The sequence below is a fragment of the Piliocolobus tephrosceles genome, chromosome 13 (assembly GCF_002776525.5).
Source record: "Piliocolobus tephrosceles isolate RC106 chromosome 13, ASM277652v3, whole genome shotgun sequence".
NCBI classification, from domain to species: Eukaryota; Metazoa; Chordata; class Mammalia; order Primates; family Cercopithecidae; genus Piliocolobus; species Piliocolobus tephrosceles.
This window is the reverse complement of record NC_045446.1, coordinates 83,019,678-83,035,284: the sequence shown is the minus strand read 5'-3', so window position 1 is coordinate 83,035,284 and position 15,607 is coordinate 83,019,678. Positions and strand designations below refer to the sequence as shown.

General features: G+C 33.8%; 1 protein-coding gene across 3 annotated transcripts in view; it reads left to right on the top strand.

The window, feature by feature from the left end:
• Positions 1 to 14,044, top strand: part of SLC36A4 (solute carrier family 36 member 4) — a 53,084-nt gene extending 39,040 nt beyond the window's left edge. Inside the window, exons 10-11 of one of the 3 annotated variants that reach the window (XM_023209198.3) lie at positions 4,155 to 4,324; positions 9,412 to 14,044. In XM_023209198.3, coding sequence (XP_023064966.1) covers positions 4,155 to 4,324; positions 9,412 to 9,719 — 478 coding nt within the window. In that variant the 3' untranslated portion in view covers positions 9,720 to 14,044. The remainder of the gene's footprint in view (positions 1 to 4,154; positions 4,325 to 9,411) is intronic. The other 2 variants (XM_023209200.2, XM_023209199.2) reach the window with 2 other exon arrangements.
• The last annotated feature ends 1,563 nt before the right edge of the window (positions 14,045 to 15,607 follow it).

Sequence of the window (15,607 nt, the reverse complement as noted above, 5' to 3'; positions counted from 1 at the left end):
CTAAAAAAAAAAAAAAAAAAAAAAAAAAGTAATAGTACGTATATGCAAAATGATGTATTTTTATTTTAAAAAATACTAAATATATTATTAACCACATTTTAAAAACATGTAAGTGAAAAGACAATTAAGACAAAGGAATGTCCTTTTGTTAAACTAATAAACTAAAAAGAATATTTGTTTAATTATCCACAGTTACATATCAGAGTATAGGAAACACAAGTCTTTCAGTTATGTTGTACATATTCAGTAACTTGACCATTTGTGTTTAGCCTTTAAGCCTCAAGCTGAGAAATACATCCTTAGCTAATTTTTAAAATTAAGTTTTAAATGTTGTTAGCTCTAAGGAGTTCCTTCCTTCCTAATGGTGCTGTGTATTCTCAAATCTGTTTTTACTGAGCTTTTAAATTTCTTCTTATTCTTGTATGATAAATATGTTATAGCAGAATACTTATTGAATCTCTTCTTGCTTGGCCATAGTTTAGAGACTGTTTATAATCCTTACTACTCTCACCACTCTAATTCAGCATAGTATTGGAAGTCTTGGCCAATCAGGCAAGAGAAAGAAACAAAGGGCATCCAAATAGGAAGAACTGCAAGATCTGCAAACTATCCCTGTTTTCAGATGACGTGATCCTATATCTGGAAAACCCCGTAGTAAGCCCAAAGACTTCTGAAGCTGATAAGCAACTTCAGCAAAGTCTCAAGCTGCAAAATCAATGTGCAAAAAACGTCAACATTTCTATACGCCAATAACAGTCAAGCTGAAAGCCAAATCTTTATGTGGCAATTGTGAATGGCGTTGTGTTGCCCCAATTCACAAGTGCCACATAAAGAATAAAATACCTAGGGATACAGCTAACCAGGGAGGTGAAAGATCTCTACAACAAGAATTACAAAACACTGCTCAGAGAAATCAGAGACGACACAAACAAATGAAACAACATTCCATGCTCACGGATAGAAAGAATCAATATCAAAATGGCCACACTGCCCAAAGCAATTTATAGATCTAATGCTATTCCTATTAAACTGCCATTGACATTCTTCACAGAACTAGAAAAAACTATTTTAAAATTCATGTGAAACCAAAAATGAGCCTGAAGGGTCAAGGCAATCCTCAGCAAAAAGAACAAAGCTGGAGGCATCACACTGCCCAACTCTAAACTATACTACAGGGCTGTAGTAGCTGAAACAGCATTGTACTGGTACAAAAACAGACACATAGACACATAGACCAATGGAACAGAATAGAGAGCCCAGAAGTAAGGCCACACACCTGCAACTATCTAATCTTCGAAAAACCTGACAAAAACAAGCAGTGGGGAAAGGATTCGCTGTTCAATAAATGGTGCTAGGATAACTGGCCAACTGTATGGGATAGACTGAAACTGGACCCCTTCCTTAACACCATATACAAAAAATTAATTCGAGATGGAATAAACGCTTAAATGTAAAACCGCAGACTATAAAAACCCTGGAGGACAACCTAACCAGTACCATTCTGGACATAGGAATGAGCAAAGATTTTATAATGAAGATACCAAAAGCAATTGCAACAAAAGTGAAAATTGACAAATGGGATCTTATTAAACTAAAGAGCTTCTGCACAGCAAAGAAAACTATCAACAGAGTGAACAGACAATCTACAGAATGGAAGAAAATTTTTGCAAACTGCATTGAACAAAGATCTAATATCAAGCATGTAAAGGAACTTCAAGGAATTTATAAGAAAAAAATCTCATTAAAAAGTGGGCAAAGGGTTTGGGAGGCTAAGGTGGGCAGATCACAGGGTTGGGAGTTTGAGACCAGCCTGGCCAATATGGGGAAACCCCGTCGCTACTAAAAATACAGAAATTAGACAGGTGTGGTGGTGGACACCTATAAGTCCCAGCTACTTGGGAGGCTGAGGCAGGAGAATCACTTGAACCAGGGAGTCAGAGGTTGCAGTGAGCTAAGATTGTGCCACTGCACTCTAGCCTGGGCAACAGAGTGAGACTCCGTCTCAAAAAAAAAAAAAAAAAAAGTGGGCAAAGGACATGAACAGACACTTCTCAGAAGAAGACATACGTGCTGCCAACAATCATATAAAAAAAAAAAAACTCAATATTACTGATCATTAGAGAAACGCAAATCAAAACCACAACATGATACCATCTCACACTAGTCAGAATGGCTATTACTAAAAAGTCAAAAAATAACATGCTAGTGAGGTTATGGAGAAAAAGGAACAACACTTATTATAAACTGTTGGTGGGAGTATAAGTTAGTTCAAGACATTGTGGAAGACAGTGTGGCGATTGCTCAAAGACCTGAAAACAGAAATACCATTTGATCCAGTAGTCCCATTACTGGTTTTATACCCAAAGAAATATAAATCGTTCTGTTATAAAGACATACATGCCTTTGTTCATTGCAGCACAATTCACAATAGCAAAGAAAATGAATCAACCTAAATACCTATTAGTGATAGACTGGATAAAGAAGATGTGGTACATATACATCATGGAGTACTATGCAGCCATAAAAAAAGAGTTGAGATGATGTTCTTTGTAGGAACATAGATGGAGCTGGAGGTCATTATCCTTAGCAAACTAACATGGGAACAGAAAACCAAATACTACATTTTCTTACTTATAAGTGGGGGCTAAATGATGAGAGCACATGGACACATGGAGGGGAGCAACACACACTGGGACCTATTGAGGGTGAAGGGTGTGGGAGGGAGAGGATCAGAAAAAATAACCAATGGGTACTAGGCTTAATACCTGGGTGGTGAAATAATCTGTACAACAAGCCCCCATGATACAAAATTACCTGTATAACCTGCACATGTACCCCTGAACTTAAAAGTGAAATTTAAAAATCCTTGCTGCTTTAAATCTTAAGACATCAGAAAAAAGCTCCATTAATGTCAACTTTATATATTTATATATTAAGTACATTTATACTTAAAGCTCCATTAATGTCAAGGTTTATATACCTTGACATTATGTACCAAAAGTAGAATATAATCATTTTTAAATGATTGCATTTTTTTGTAAGAAAGAAAACACTTCCCTGTGCATGGGAATTTTAGGTGGGAAAGTAGAACTCTTAAATGAGAAAACTGTGGGAGGATGTTTCTGTTGAAAGAGGACGTAGGTGTTAATCACTGCCCCGATGCTGCAGCACACTGAACCAACAGTATTTTCTCTGCTTTTTACTTAAAAAATGCAGGATGTTTGGGCTTTTCTTTTAAATGTTATAAAATGTTAAAATGTTTTTTAAAAATACAGCACATTAATTTTTTTAGTCTGCAACCCAAAAGAGTGGATTCTACAACGTTCCTTCTTCTAGATCCTACAATTCTGTGTTTTCTCTTCATGTCATTATCAACATTTAAAAAGTCTTCTTTTTCTGTGCTTAAGAAAGTTACTGAAGTCTTTATCAAGACATGCATGTGAAGTTTTGACAGGTTATCCACAATGTAGAAATCTAAAGATATTTATAAAACTGAAAATTGCTGTGCTGTTTTGAAGCACTGTATATCAAAGAGATAAGTTAATTTGCACAAAAGAATAACAACAACCTTACCCAGCAACTGCATGTCCCTTATTTAATGTAAATTTAAACATAGATTGTGTGTATAATTTAGAGAACTTTGCAAGTTGAAATGGTTTAGATGCCTGCTTTGAGACTTAAGATGGATGACATTTCTGCAACTAATGACATACCTCCAAAAATTTTCACCCAAGAACTATACTTTAGTTTAATGCGAGTTTTTCTTCTATGTAAAGATTAATGACGGTATGACTCAGGATTTAAGACATACAGTAGGCTCAATTTTTAAAAAGAAAGTTGAGAAAGCATTAGCTCTTCAGGGGGCTGAGTCTAATCTTCAGAATATTGGCTTATCCCAAAATGAAATCTTTTTACCAATATACCCCAAACCCTGGCATGCATGTTCAAGCTTTCCATTTTGTCAAAATGAATTGTTCTTGTATCCTCTAGAAATTTAGTTAGAGATCAATTTGCCTTTTTTTTAAACAAGCATTTTTAGTTAGTAAGGTTCTGGCCTAATTTGGTATTCTGGGTTTCTTATTTATCTTAAAATTAAAGGAGGAAAGCTAAATTCGCATTAAAAATGACTAAATTTTGAAAATTTTTTTCAACAGGTTATATCAATCAGTGAAAATTCTGTATTCCTTTGGCATTTTTGTGACATATTCAATTCAGTTCTATGTTCCAGCAGAGATCATTATCCCTGGGATCACATCCAAATTTCATACTAAATGGAAGCAAATCTGTGAATTTGGGATAAGATCCTTCTTGGTTAGTATTACTTGTAAGTATCATTATATATTTATATCATAATTTTTATTGTTGAATTTCTTAAAATGAAAGCTACATAAGACATATTTTTCAATATTTTTAAAACAATTTTATTCACCCAGCTGGGTTACTTTTCAGGTTAAAATTCTGTTTTTCTACTGCTACATAAGAAAAACACAAACCAGATCCTATCACACTGAAAATAACTAATGAAGTTATTTTGAACATTACATTACTGGTAATTAACATGTACATGGGACTCCTTCCATTTTTGATACACATTTTATTTTGGTTCTAGCTTTCCTCGGGTTTTTTATTCCTGTTTTTGCATATTTTAACAGTTTTCTTATCCATAACTACCTACAGGAAAGTGTTTAATTTTACTTGTATTGGTCTTTCATAATTTTAGTGGCTTATTTTCTTATTATTTGAAGAAGTGTATATAATCTTTTATTAAGACTTTTTATCATAAAATGCCTTCTCAAGGTAGCGTTCATAATAGAGACTCACGGAACAGGAGCTTGAGTTCAGTATGGTGGAAAGAATGTAAGTTTTGGAGTCAGACAGATCTGGGGATTCAAAGTCAAGCCTACCACTTACTTGCTGGTGTTTTCAGGCAAGTTACATGCCATTGTTGAGCCCCTCTTTCCTCAACTATGAAATGAAGATAAAACTTCCTTATGACATTTTGGTGGTGTTAGAAATAATGTTAACAAAGTATTAATAGCTGGAAGTTATTATCATTATTGTAACCATTACTATAACTACAAATATACAGATGATTGCATCACCAAACTAAACTAGGATTATCTAAAATGATACCTGGGACCAGATTACTAGTGTTCTGGGGAACAAGCAGCTTTGGAAATTCCTTGTGTAAGATACTAATAAACATCTTGCACTATTTAGAATGATAGAGCTAGAAATTCGAGGAGGCTTAATAAATTGATTTGAGCAGCCTGCCGTGGAGTTCATGCCTAGATTTAAAGAATTTAGTGTATTACATTTGGTTTGAAAAGGGAAATGCAAAGCTGAAAAAGTAGATAAAATGTATTTTTCAAATTACTTAAATGAATTATATCACTAATAAGAGAAATCATATTAACGAATGAAGTCAATAAGTCCGTATTCTGATGACTAATGAAAAAACATTCAGTAGCAAAAAGATATTTTAAAACATTTTGAAGTATTTTTATACATTTATTTTATTGACATTTTGGTATTGACTAAATAAAAAGACTAATTTCAGTAAAAGTGTTTTTATCAACAGATGTAAGGCAATTCTATTCTGAAAGTATATCATCTTTTAAAGTTGGTAATGGAAATTCAGGTAAAGGAGTTTGAGGGCAATGGTAAAAGGGGTCCAGGATTTTTTTTTTTTTTTTAAACTTCAGCCATTTCTGCACATTGGCTGGCATTGTTGTATTGAAGTTATTAATCTGCTGAGGCACAGACCACACCACATCTGCTTCCATGATTTTGTTCCCAGAAGCCAGGGGCTTAGTTCATAGCACAGAGAACTGCAGCCTTTTCTTGGTTGCTGCTTTCTTTTAGTTAAAAGTCATTAAAGCTTCTCATCCATACAAGGGATATGCCTTGGAGAAAGAGAACAAAAACTATGTAATATTTCCTTTTGCTATATTGGGACACATCACTGGACAGTGAACTTCATTTGTGTCTTTGGCACATATCCTTCCAAATTAAAGTAAAAACCAACTGATATTCATGGCAAAAGTGCTTTTTATTCTGTTTTCAAAGGCATGTGAAAAGATTTGGGGGCTTACACTTTACTGACCAATGTGTGTAGACAGTTGATGGGACCTAGTCATGTTTGTAGAGTAGGCTGTGCAGCAGCACTAGCAATGAGAGTGGAGGCTCAGCCTGATTTGCATTGAAAATTGAATGTCTTTCAATGTTCCATAATCTTTTCCGAGTACTGAATCCATGTTTGTTGTATTGGTCTTTAAAGAAGTGGACTTACCAACTTAGATTATGTTGGTTGTGTCCAAGTATCCATTTAGCATTTGAATCATGATTTCAAAATATCTTCTTCATGAAACTCAAAAACTTTAGAAATGATTCAGACTTTTCCTCCGTGTTCCCTTTAGGTGCTTACCTGGTATATAGGCACCTCACAAGTGAAGAAGGAGGGAGGGTAGAAACTAGCCAAAGGTCACTGTGGACATTTTAGGAGCAAACCTATACTATGAGCCATTCCATTTTTAAATGTATTATAATAAACACTAAGACCAGTGTTTCCATTCTGTGTATGAATTGAATCAACAAAATATACTAAGTACTCTTTACTTCTTTTATTCTCTAACTTGTTGATCCTTCTACTGCTTGTAATTTTTAAAGAGTCCTTGTTTTTATAATCTATTGTAGACTATGACTATGTAAGTATCAAAACCCATAAATCTTTAGTAGTTTGTAGAGAAAGCTCACTAAAATCCTGCATTTAAGTTAGTTGCCTCTGCAGATTAAAAACGTACCATTCTGTTTCCTGATATCCTGTCTTAGAGTCAGTAGGTATGTGGAGAGTACCATTAGCTATTTGTTTAATTAAAATTAATGTGCTAAGTTATTTTCCACATTTTTGTTTTGGTGCTGTAATATCAAGTGCTTTGTTTTGTGCTCTGATGTATCTGCATTTACCCTTCAGATGCAAATAATAGACTTAAATAGGCTTTTATTTTAATATCAGAGGGAACTTTATGCTCTAAGGATACTTTTTCTTGCTGTATATAGTTTTGGTAGACACTGAATAAGTCTGATTAGTACTTAATAGATCTATTCATAATAGCTGTCTGTTAATGACATAGTATTTGTAATGAATAAAACTATCCTTACTTTAAACTTCCCTTTGAGTTTTTGTTAATATATGTTGGATTTGGCTCAAAGTATATATACTTGTCTTTTTTGTCTACTAATAACATTACCAATAGCATATTCCAAGCCATTTTTACAAGCAAATATCTTTCAGTTATGTAATGTTTAAAATCTGACTTTAAACAGATTTGAGATGGGAATTATACTTCGTGATTTGAAAGTGTTTGCTAGATGGAAATTTCGTCTATAAATTCTAAAATGCTATAGTATTCCCCCACATAGTTTTCCAACAATATTTCACTGGATTTACTAAGGACAGCTTAGATTATAGATAAACAAAGAAAAATGGATTCCAAATTGAAAGCCTCTTCAGGTGGCAAGATAGTGGTAATATTTGTTTGGCCTCACTTTTATACCACTACTTACTGTAAGTAGGTGAAACAAACATGTCTCCACGAATAATTTTGTTCAATGAATTTTGAGAGGTCCTAGCTACGTTTGAGAGTTATGCTGTATAGTTCCCCAGAGAGAGAAGTTAAAAGGCTATAACAAGCATCTATTAGGTGAATAACCCACTTTATAAAGTATTTCTACTTTCTAGTTCTTTAGAGCTGGTTATTTCTACTTCTTTAGAATCAATTATTTCATTTATAAAGGGTTATGCCACTTCAGCCCTATACATGTAAAGCTATATTTATAATTTCAAAACAGTTTTTAGGGCTTTAGCTTTCATAATAATTTGAATACAGAATGATAAATAATAACTTCTGGTTATATGAGGAACATGGTAGGAACTTAGTTCGAAATTGATCCCACAACGTCCTGGAAAATGTTGAGAGCCACAAAAAAAATAGAAAAAGGAAAAAATAAAACGTCATAAATTAAAAATTAAGAAGTAGAGAAACCAGTGTACTGCAAACTGAAAGCTAAATTACTAACAGGAATATATATATATATCTCCAACACATGCCATAATTGGAATCCCCAAAGAGGAAACGTGATATAATCTTCATCAGTGGCAGTGGTGATGTAGTTGTCACAGCCTGCATATGAGTAAACACAGCTGTTATTTTTGGTGGCAACTCCAAACCCTCAACAAATCATTTGGACAAATAAGGAAAGAATATGAGTCTTGGTTTTTGCAAGTCTTCTGTTGATGCATTTTGAAAAGATCAAGAAAGTACCAGACCAGAACTTGCAGAAAACTTGTCAGCAGTTTGGAAATCTGCTGCCAATAGTGGAGTACGATTTTTTTTTTTTTTTAAACTTTTCATTTTGAGGTAATTTACATAGAAAGGGTGTAAAAGGAAGTAGTTACCATAAACCTCTAGTCCGCTTCGTCTAATGTTCACAGCTTCCATAACCACAGTACAATTATTAAGACCAAGAAATTAGCATGGATACAATGCTATTAACTACTTTATAGACCTTGTTGTAATTTTGCCAGTTTTCCCACTAAGATACTTTTCTGGTCCAGGACATTTGCCATGGTCCCACTTGAATTTAGCTGTCATATTCATTTGTCTCTTCCAATCTTGACTGTCCTTGACTTTCTTTGTCTTTCTTAACCTTGACACTTTCGAAATGTCAGTAATTTTGTAGAATTTCTTTCCATTTGAATTTTTCTGATGCTTTCCCATGATTAGGTTGAAGTTAAGCATTTATAGCAAGAATCCCATGGAAGTGATGCTGTGCACTTCTCAGCGTATCACATCATAGTATCAGTGTCTTATTGGTGATGTTAATTTTGCTTACTTGGTTAAGGTGGTCTCTTGACATATTTCTCCACTGTAAAGGTACTAGTTTTCCCTTTGTAATTAATAAGTATCTTAAAGGAAGATATTTTGAAACTCTGTAACTATCCAGATCTCATCATTTTTGCCCACTAATTTCAGCATTCATCAGTGACTCTTCCTATCCAGTGATTATTGTGGTATTTGCTGAATGCTTTTCTGTTTCCATTGGTCCTTCTATTTTGATAAATCAGAATTCTACTTTAAAGAATAGCTATCTCTTCTCTCTCATTTATTTATGTCCCACCACTGCAAGTCTTGTGCATTATTGAGCTGTATGGGCAGACAAAGTAATGCAAATGCTTTGGAAATAAACTATCAAAACCTCTTTGCCCAGAATTTTAAAGCAAAAAATTAAAAGTTGTTTACATAAGAAACTGTTGACAAGTGAAAGTCTAGGAAAATGTCACCTACTTTTAGTATTCAGGTAAGTAACAAACATTTAAATAAGAAAAATAAATGTATTTTCATTTTCTAGGTGCCGGAGCAATTCTTATTCCTCGTTTAGACGTTGTGATTTCCTTCGTTGGAGCTGTGAGCAGCAGCACATTGGCCCTAATCTTGCCACCTTTGGTTGAAATTCTTACATTTTCTAAGGAACATTATAATATATGGATGGTCCTGAAAAATATTTCTATAGCATTCATTGGAGTTGTTGGCTTCTTGTTAGGTACATATATAACTGTTGAAGAAATTATTTATCCTACTCCCAAAGTTTTAGCTGGCACTCCACAAAGTCCTTTTCTAAATTTGAATTCAACATGCTTAACATCTGGTTTGAAATAGTAAAAGCAGAATCATGAGTCTTCTATTTTTGTCTCATTTCTGAAAATTATCAAGATAACTAGTAAAATACATTGCCATATACTTAAAAATGGTAACAAACTGTTTTCTTTGGCATAGTGTTATTATTTTGGAAGTAATCATAGCTCTTTACCAGTAGTGGTAAACCTATGACAAATCCTTGCTTTTAAGTATTAGCAATAGTTTCAAAAATTAAGTTCTGAAAATTGTAAAAATTAAAATGTAAAAAAATTAAAGAATAGGAATACTTCTTTTATTCTTTTATCTCAGTAAGAAATACCTTAACCAAGATATCTCTTTTGCCTCTCACTTGAGAAGGGAATAGGATTTCAACAATAAGAGAATAAAATAAGAACATATATAACAAAAAGCTCTCTCCAGATCATCCCTGTGAATGCCAAAGTAAACTTTATGTATAAGTAAAAAAAAAAAAAAAAACTCAATTATGTTTTTAGTAGCCAAATACTAATGATTAGCTCCTGGAAGTATAGAAAACTCCCATTTTAATGTAATATAAGCATCAGAAAATTGCAAACACTAGAATTAATTTTACATTCTAATGGTAGTTGATCTTCATAATCAAGAGGCACTGTTCAAGATCATGACTTAGTGTTTCAATGAAATTTGAAAACAGACTTTAATAGTTACCCAGTGCAACTTCCTTATTTTTCGTCAGAGGAAATGGAGGCCTAGAAAGGTTGAGTAACTTGGTCAAGACCACTCAACCTTGAGATTAAGAGAACCTAATCTTCTGACTCCCAGGCCAGGATGTTTTATTTCTCATATCATGTCCAAGGAAAAGAATAAATTATGTTCAGCTTAATTTTAGTATTGAATCTATTTGATTATATTTTAATACGTTGAAAATGAATTCATGATTTTTAATAGTATATGTGACATGAGCAGAAAATCAGAGAACTCTAAGAAACCTACACTGTGGCCATATAAACCTCAGCAAGAGAAAGAAGCTATGTTCTTTTAAAACAGAATAGAGACCACTTGCTGGTGAAACTCCTGGCTAGTAAGATGTGTGTCCAGCTATACTATTTGTGGCTTGAGCTTTTTTTATTATTACCTTCCTTTCCTGAGTTTTGTAGGCACTATCTTCCTGAATGGCAGAAAATAGACACCTCAGAAAACAGAGGATTTGTGGACTCTTTCCAGCCCTGTGGCTTTTCTTATCACAGCCTTTTATTTATTATGAGCAGAATAAAAGAATCAGCTGGGTGTGGTGGTCTGTGCTTGTAATCCCAGCTATTCTGGAGGATAAGTTGGGAGGATCACTTGAGAGACCAAGAGCTCGAGACCAGCCTGGGCAACATAGTGAGACCTCGACTCTGTAAAACATAAAAAATTTAAAAAGCTTGACATGGTGGCATGTACCTGTAGTCCCAGCTACTCAGGAGGCTAAAGCAGGAGGATCCCTTGAGCACAGGAGTTTGAGGGTGTGGTAAGCTATGAATGTGCCACTGCACTCCAGCCTGAGTAACAGAGGGAGATCCCAACTCTTAAAACAAAAACTAAAACAAAAAAAAATGTATACAAGAATCATAAACCATAAAGGGATTCATGCTTAGAAAAAATCAAGATAATAAACCCCCTTCTAAATATTGAGACACTCGATGCTTCTTTCAGACAAATAACTTCTAATTATTTCATATTTTTCAAATTATTAACCAAGATAAAGAATCTCGATGGGGAAAATGAAAATTATTAATAATAGAATTGTCTCCTGACTTAAAAAAAAATTCATACTTTAAAACATAAACTGTTTACCCAGGCTGGTAATACTCTAGTTTGTTAGTATACTATACTTGAAGATATCATCAAGATCACTATAGCTGTATATATTCTCTATTTTTATATGTAAATGTTAACTTAGTTCAAGTATTTTTTGCTTATATCATTAACTGATCATCAAATACAATCCTAAAGATATATCAGAAGCTTTATTTTGGTACAAAGTCATAAGAATCAAAACTTTGTTAGCCATTCACATTAGGTATCAACAGTAATTGTTTGAGATACTTTTATATCAAATCTGTTACACTGAGCCTTTAGTCACACTAAGAGAATGCAGAAGTTATAGGAAAATGAATCTTCACTGAAACTAGTATTATATAATCTTGAATTAGATGTTTAAAAAACTTATAGCTTGATATAAAATGAGTTGAAAATTATTTAATAGGAAGCAGCCCTAGGTTTTTGTCACCTGTTTTCAGATAGTATTTCTAGTCTGTGTGTATTATTTCATTATTACACTTTGGCCCATTGTTTATTTTCCTTATGGAATTCATCAGATGCAATGAAATTTGAATAGTTGATCATAACAATAAATTTTAAATTCAGCACAAACACCTCTTGAGCATATTATCAGCCAGGCTTCCTTCAGCGATAAGAGTGTGGAATCAACATCCAGTACTAAATTAAATAAATGATGAATACTTTAAATACAAGAAAAAGTAAGATTACAGAAAAGAAGAGGGGCTAAAAAGGAAGAAAGTTTTAATTCTCAACAAGAAACACTATTTAGATGGAAAGCTTAAATGTATTCTTATTAAGGGTATTTGATGATACATTTTATTTGCAAAAATAACCAGTGGGTAATTTTTTCTCTGAAAATTTAGCTTTAATGAGTCATAAAATTTCCTAAAGATTTTGGAGATGATATTTCGATTATACCAGCTCTTGCTTTTATTTTGGGAGCCTGGAGAAATTAGAGTGATTGCACCTGTCAAATTTTGTATCTCATCGCTTTTGGATCATCACACTGTGACTAAAGTGACTTCAGCATTTTGTCAGCCACCACAGTGAAGAACTATTCCCTGAAAATTAATCAGTGGCCTGAGAGCCTTTTTTTGCTACTGAGGGGGAAGAAAGGAAAGCTTTATTTACCTCTAATTGAGCTCCGTTCCAAGTCAGTTATCACTGTTCCCTTACACCCAAGAGTTTCATCAGTATTGGAGTCAACTTGTCAAAACACTGGTTCTCAGACGTTTTTTTCAGAGGGTCTTCTTTTCCCCACATGGCCAGATTTCTTTACAATTAAGAAAATAAGAGATACAGCGTATTCTTGGTTAAAAACCAGTTTAGATGGTGTTACCAAATGAAAACAAGTCTGTATTAGCAAATGCCACATTATATTTAGTCATATTCTCACTAAATTCTCCTTTATTAAAATGATCTCTGCATCTTGCCTAGACAATGCACTTACATATTTACAAGTGTTGTATGTCAATGTGCATGTTTTGAATTTCCTGACAGTGCCTAATCTTAGTAGTTTCACAGTAGTTATGTAAAATCTCTTTAACTGCAAAATACTATAAAATATTACTTGAAATATTAAAAGTATTAGTGCCATTTCTAGCTGTGGCAAGGCACAAGTCTTACTATGACTGACTTATGTCTTCTCGTAGATTTCAGTACAGTATCTGAGTAGTGGATCTGTTTACTGACAGCATACACAAATTAGGTCTTGACCTAATTTCTTCATTAAAAGGGAGAAGATTTGAAATAGAGCTAATGTAAATAAATAAAATTATTTAAATAACATCAGTGGCTGAATACCATCTGTTGAGGAATAACTTGGTAAAAATATAGAACATTGATAATATACAATAATGACTTTCTAAAAAATGAATCCGATCTTTTTGGCTCACCTGGCTTCCCTTAATAAGAAAATTTGAGAAACTTGGATCCGAAAAGTATAGTAGTATACTTCCTAACATTAAATTCCTGACTGTAATAGTTAATACTTTGGCAGCGTTATGGTTAGTCTTGTTTATGCCGTTGGCACTTAGTAGGCTAAACTTTCTGAAACTGAGTGGTTTTGACCTATGAGATAAGGAAACATGCTTAAGAAATGGCTAGAAATGCTGTTTATTGCCCTATGATAAGTGAAATAGCAAATCACTCTGATTCTTAAAATTTCATATTAAAATTAGTTCCTACATGCATGTGTGCACAAGTATATGCAGACACACACACAAATCAGTAATCTATGTGAACTAGATACGAATACTAATTTGCTGTTCAAATTGGGTCCAGAAAGGTGCTGTTTTGAAAAGAACACTAAAAATATTTCATTAGAGTTTTCTTGATAACAAGAAAATACATGTTTACACCCTGAAGAAATTCAGCTGTGGGTGGATTTTTGTTTTTCAAAATGATTTTGTTAGTTTGAATGAAACCTAAATATCATTGCACTCAAGTCAATTCTTTTACCATTTTTCTTTACAACAGAATATGAAAAACTCTGTCTTAAAGTATTGTAACTTTTCTGAATTTTCAATAAAATATTTTGGTTGTGGTTGCCTTTTAGATACATTTTTCTTTTATAAGATTAAATGACATTGATAAGTGTCATAAGGTAAAAATGGCACTAGTATAATATTCTCATAATAACATTTTAATCGGTCTTTATGGTTAATTCTCGGTTATGCTGGAAGTTGATATTGTGTACTTCTAAGATTTAAGAGCAGAAGTTGATTAAAAATGAAAGAACACACTCAAAACTGTGACCTGAACTTCCTGCAGCATGAATGCAGGATGAGCTGTCTGCAGATGCTGCATTCATGATTTAATTTACTGCTTTTGTAAGGTCAAGAATGTGTATCAATCATTTTGTTTGCATTACAAAATTGGCATAATGCTTTTGGAAAGCATTATGCCAATCCTGTAATAAAAGATCATAAAGATATTTATACCTTCACATTAGTAATCCTGCTCTTGTGAACTTAGCATAAATACATATCATAGTTCACAGAAGAGAGCTGCTATGCCTAAAGGTGTGTGACAGCATTGTGTTTTAATGTGAAAAATTGGAAACAACCTGCATGTTCAGCAAGAGAGGGATCATAGATTACGATAACCTAGAATACAATGAAGATTATATTACACCAAATGTATACTGAGGACTGATAATTTGGGAAATTAAAAAATACATAAAATTAAATTTTAATTACGGCTCTACAAAATATGCTTCTGGGCCAAGACAAGGAGATTTGTGGAAAATGGAACCATAATGTCAGGATAAAGAAATCGGTTTTACTGTTTTTAAATGACTAGTGAAAGGAGGGATGTGAGAGGAATAAGCAGAAATGGTTTTGGGAACAGGACGTTGATAAAGCCTTAGTAGTAGTACATGCTTCTGGCAAGCAACAGAAAGAACACAAAGACACACACACACCCCAAATTAGATAGGGATAGGACTAGGTGCTTGTAAACTGTAATGAAAAGTTTGATGGAGGAAAAAAAATAAAGATGGTTGGTACTATAACTGGTAGAACAAGGTACTACTCTGTTATTTAAGAACCAATGCACAACATTTTCCAAAGAAACCTTTCTTTATGAATTATTGGAGAAAGCTTTCTTTTGGAAAGGTTGTGCATTGTTTTGTTTTAATTCCTGGGGTACATGTGTAGGATGTGCAGGTTTGTTACATAGGTAAACGTGTGCCATGGTGGTTTGCTGCACCTATCAATGCATCACCTAAGCCCAGCATGCATTAGCTATTTTTCCTAATGCTCTCCCTCCTCCCACCCCACCCCCAAACAGGCCCCAGTGTGTGGTGTTCCCCTCCCTGTGTCCATGTGTTCTCATTGTTCAGCTCCCACTTATAAGTGAGACCATGCAGTGTTTGGTTTTGTGTCCCCTTCGTTAGTTTGCTGAGGATAATGGCTTCCAGCTCCATCCATGTCCCTATGAAGGACATGACCTTGTTTCTTTTTATGGCTGCATAGTATTCCATGGTGGCGTTCCTTTTTATGGTTTCATAGTATTCCATGGTGTGTATGTACCACGTTTTCTTTAGTCTATCATTGATTGGCAGTTGCGTTGATTCCAGGTCTTTGCTATTGTGAAGCATGCTG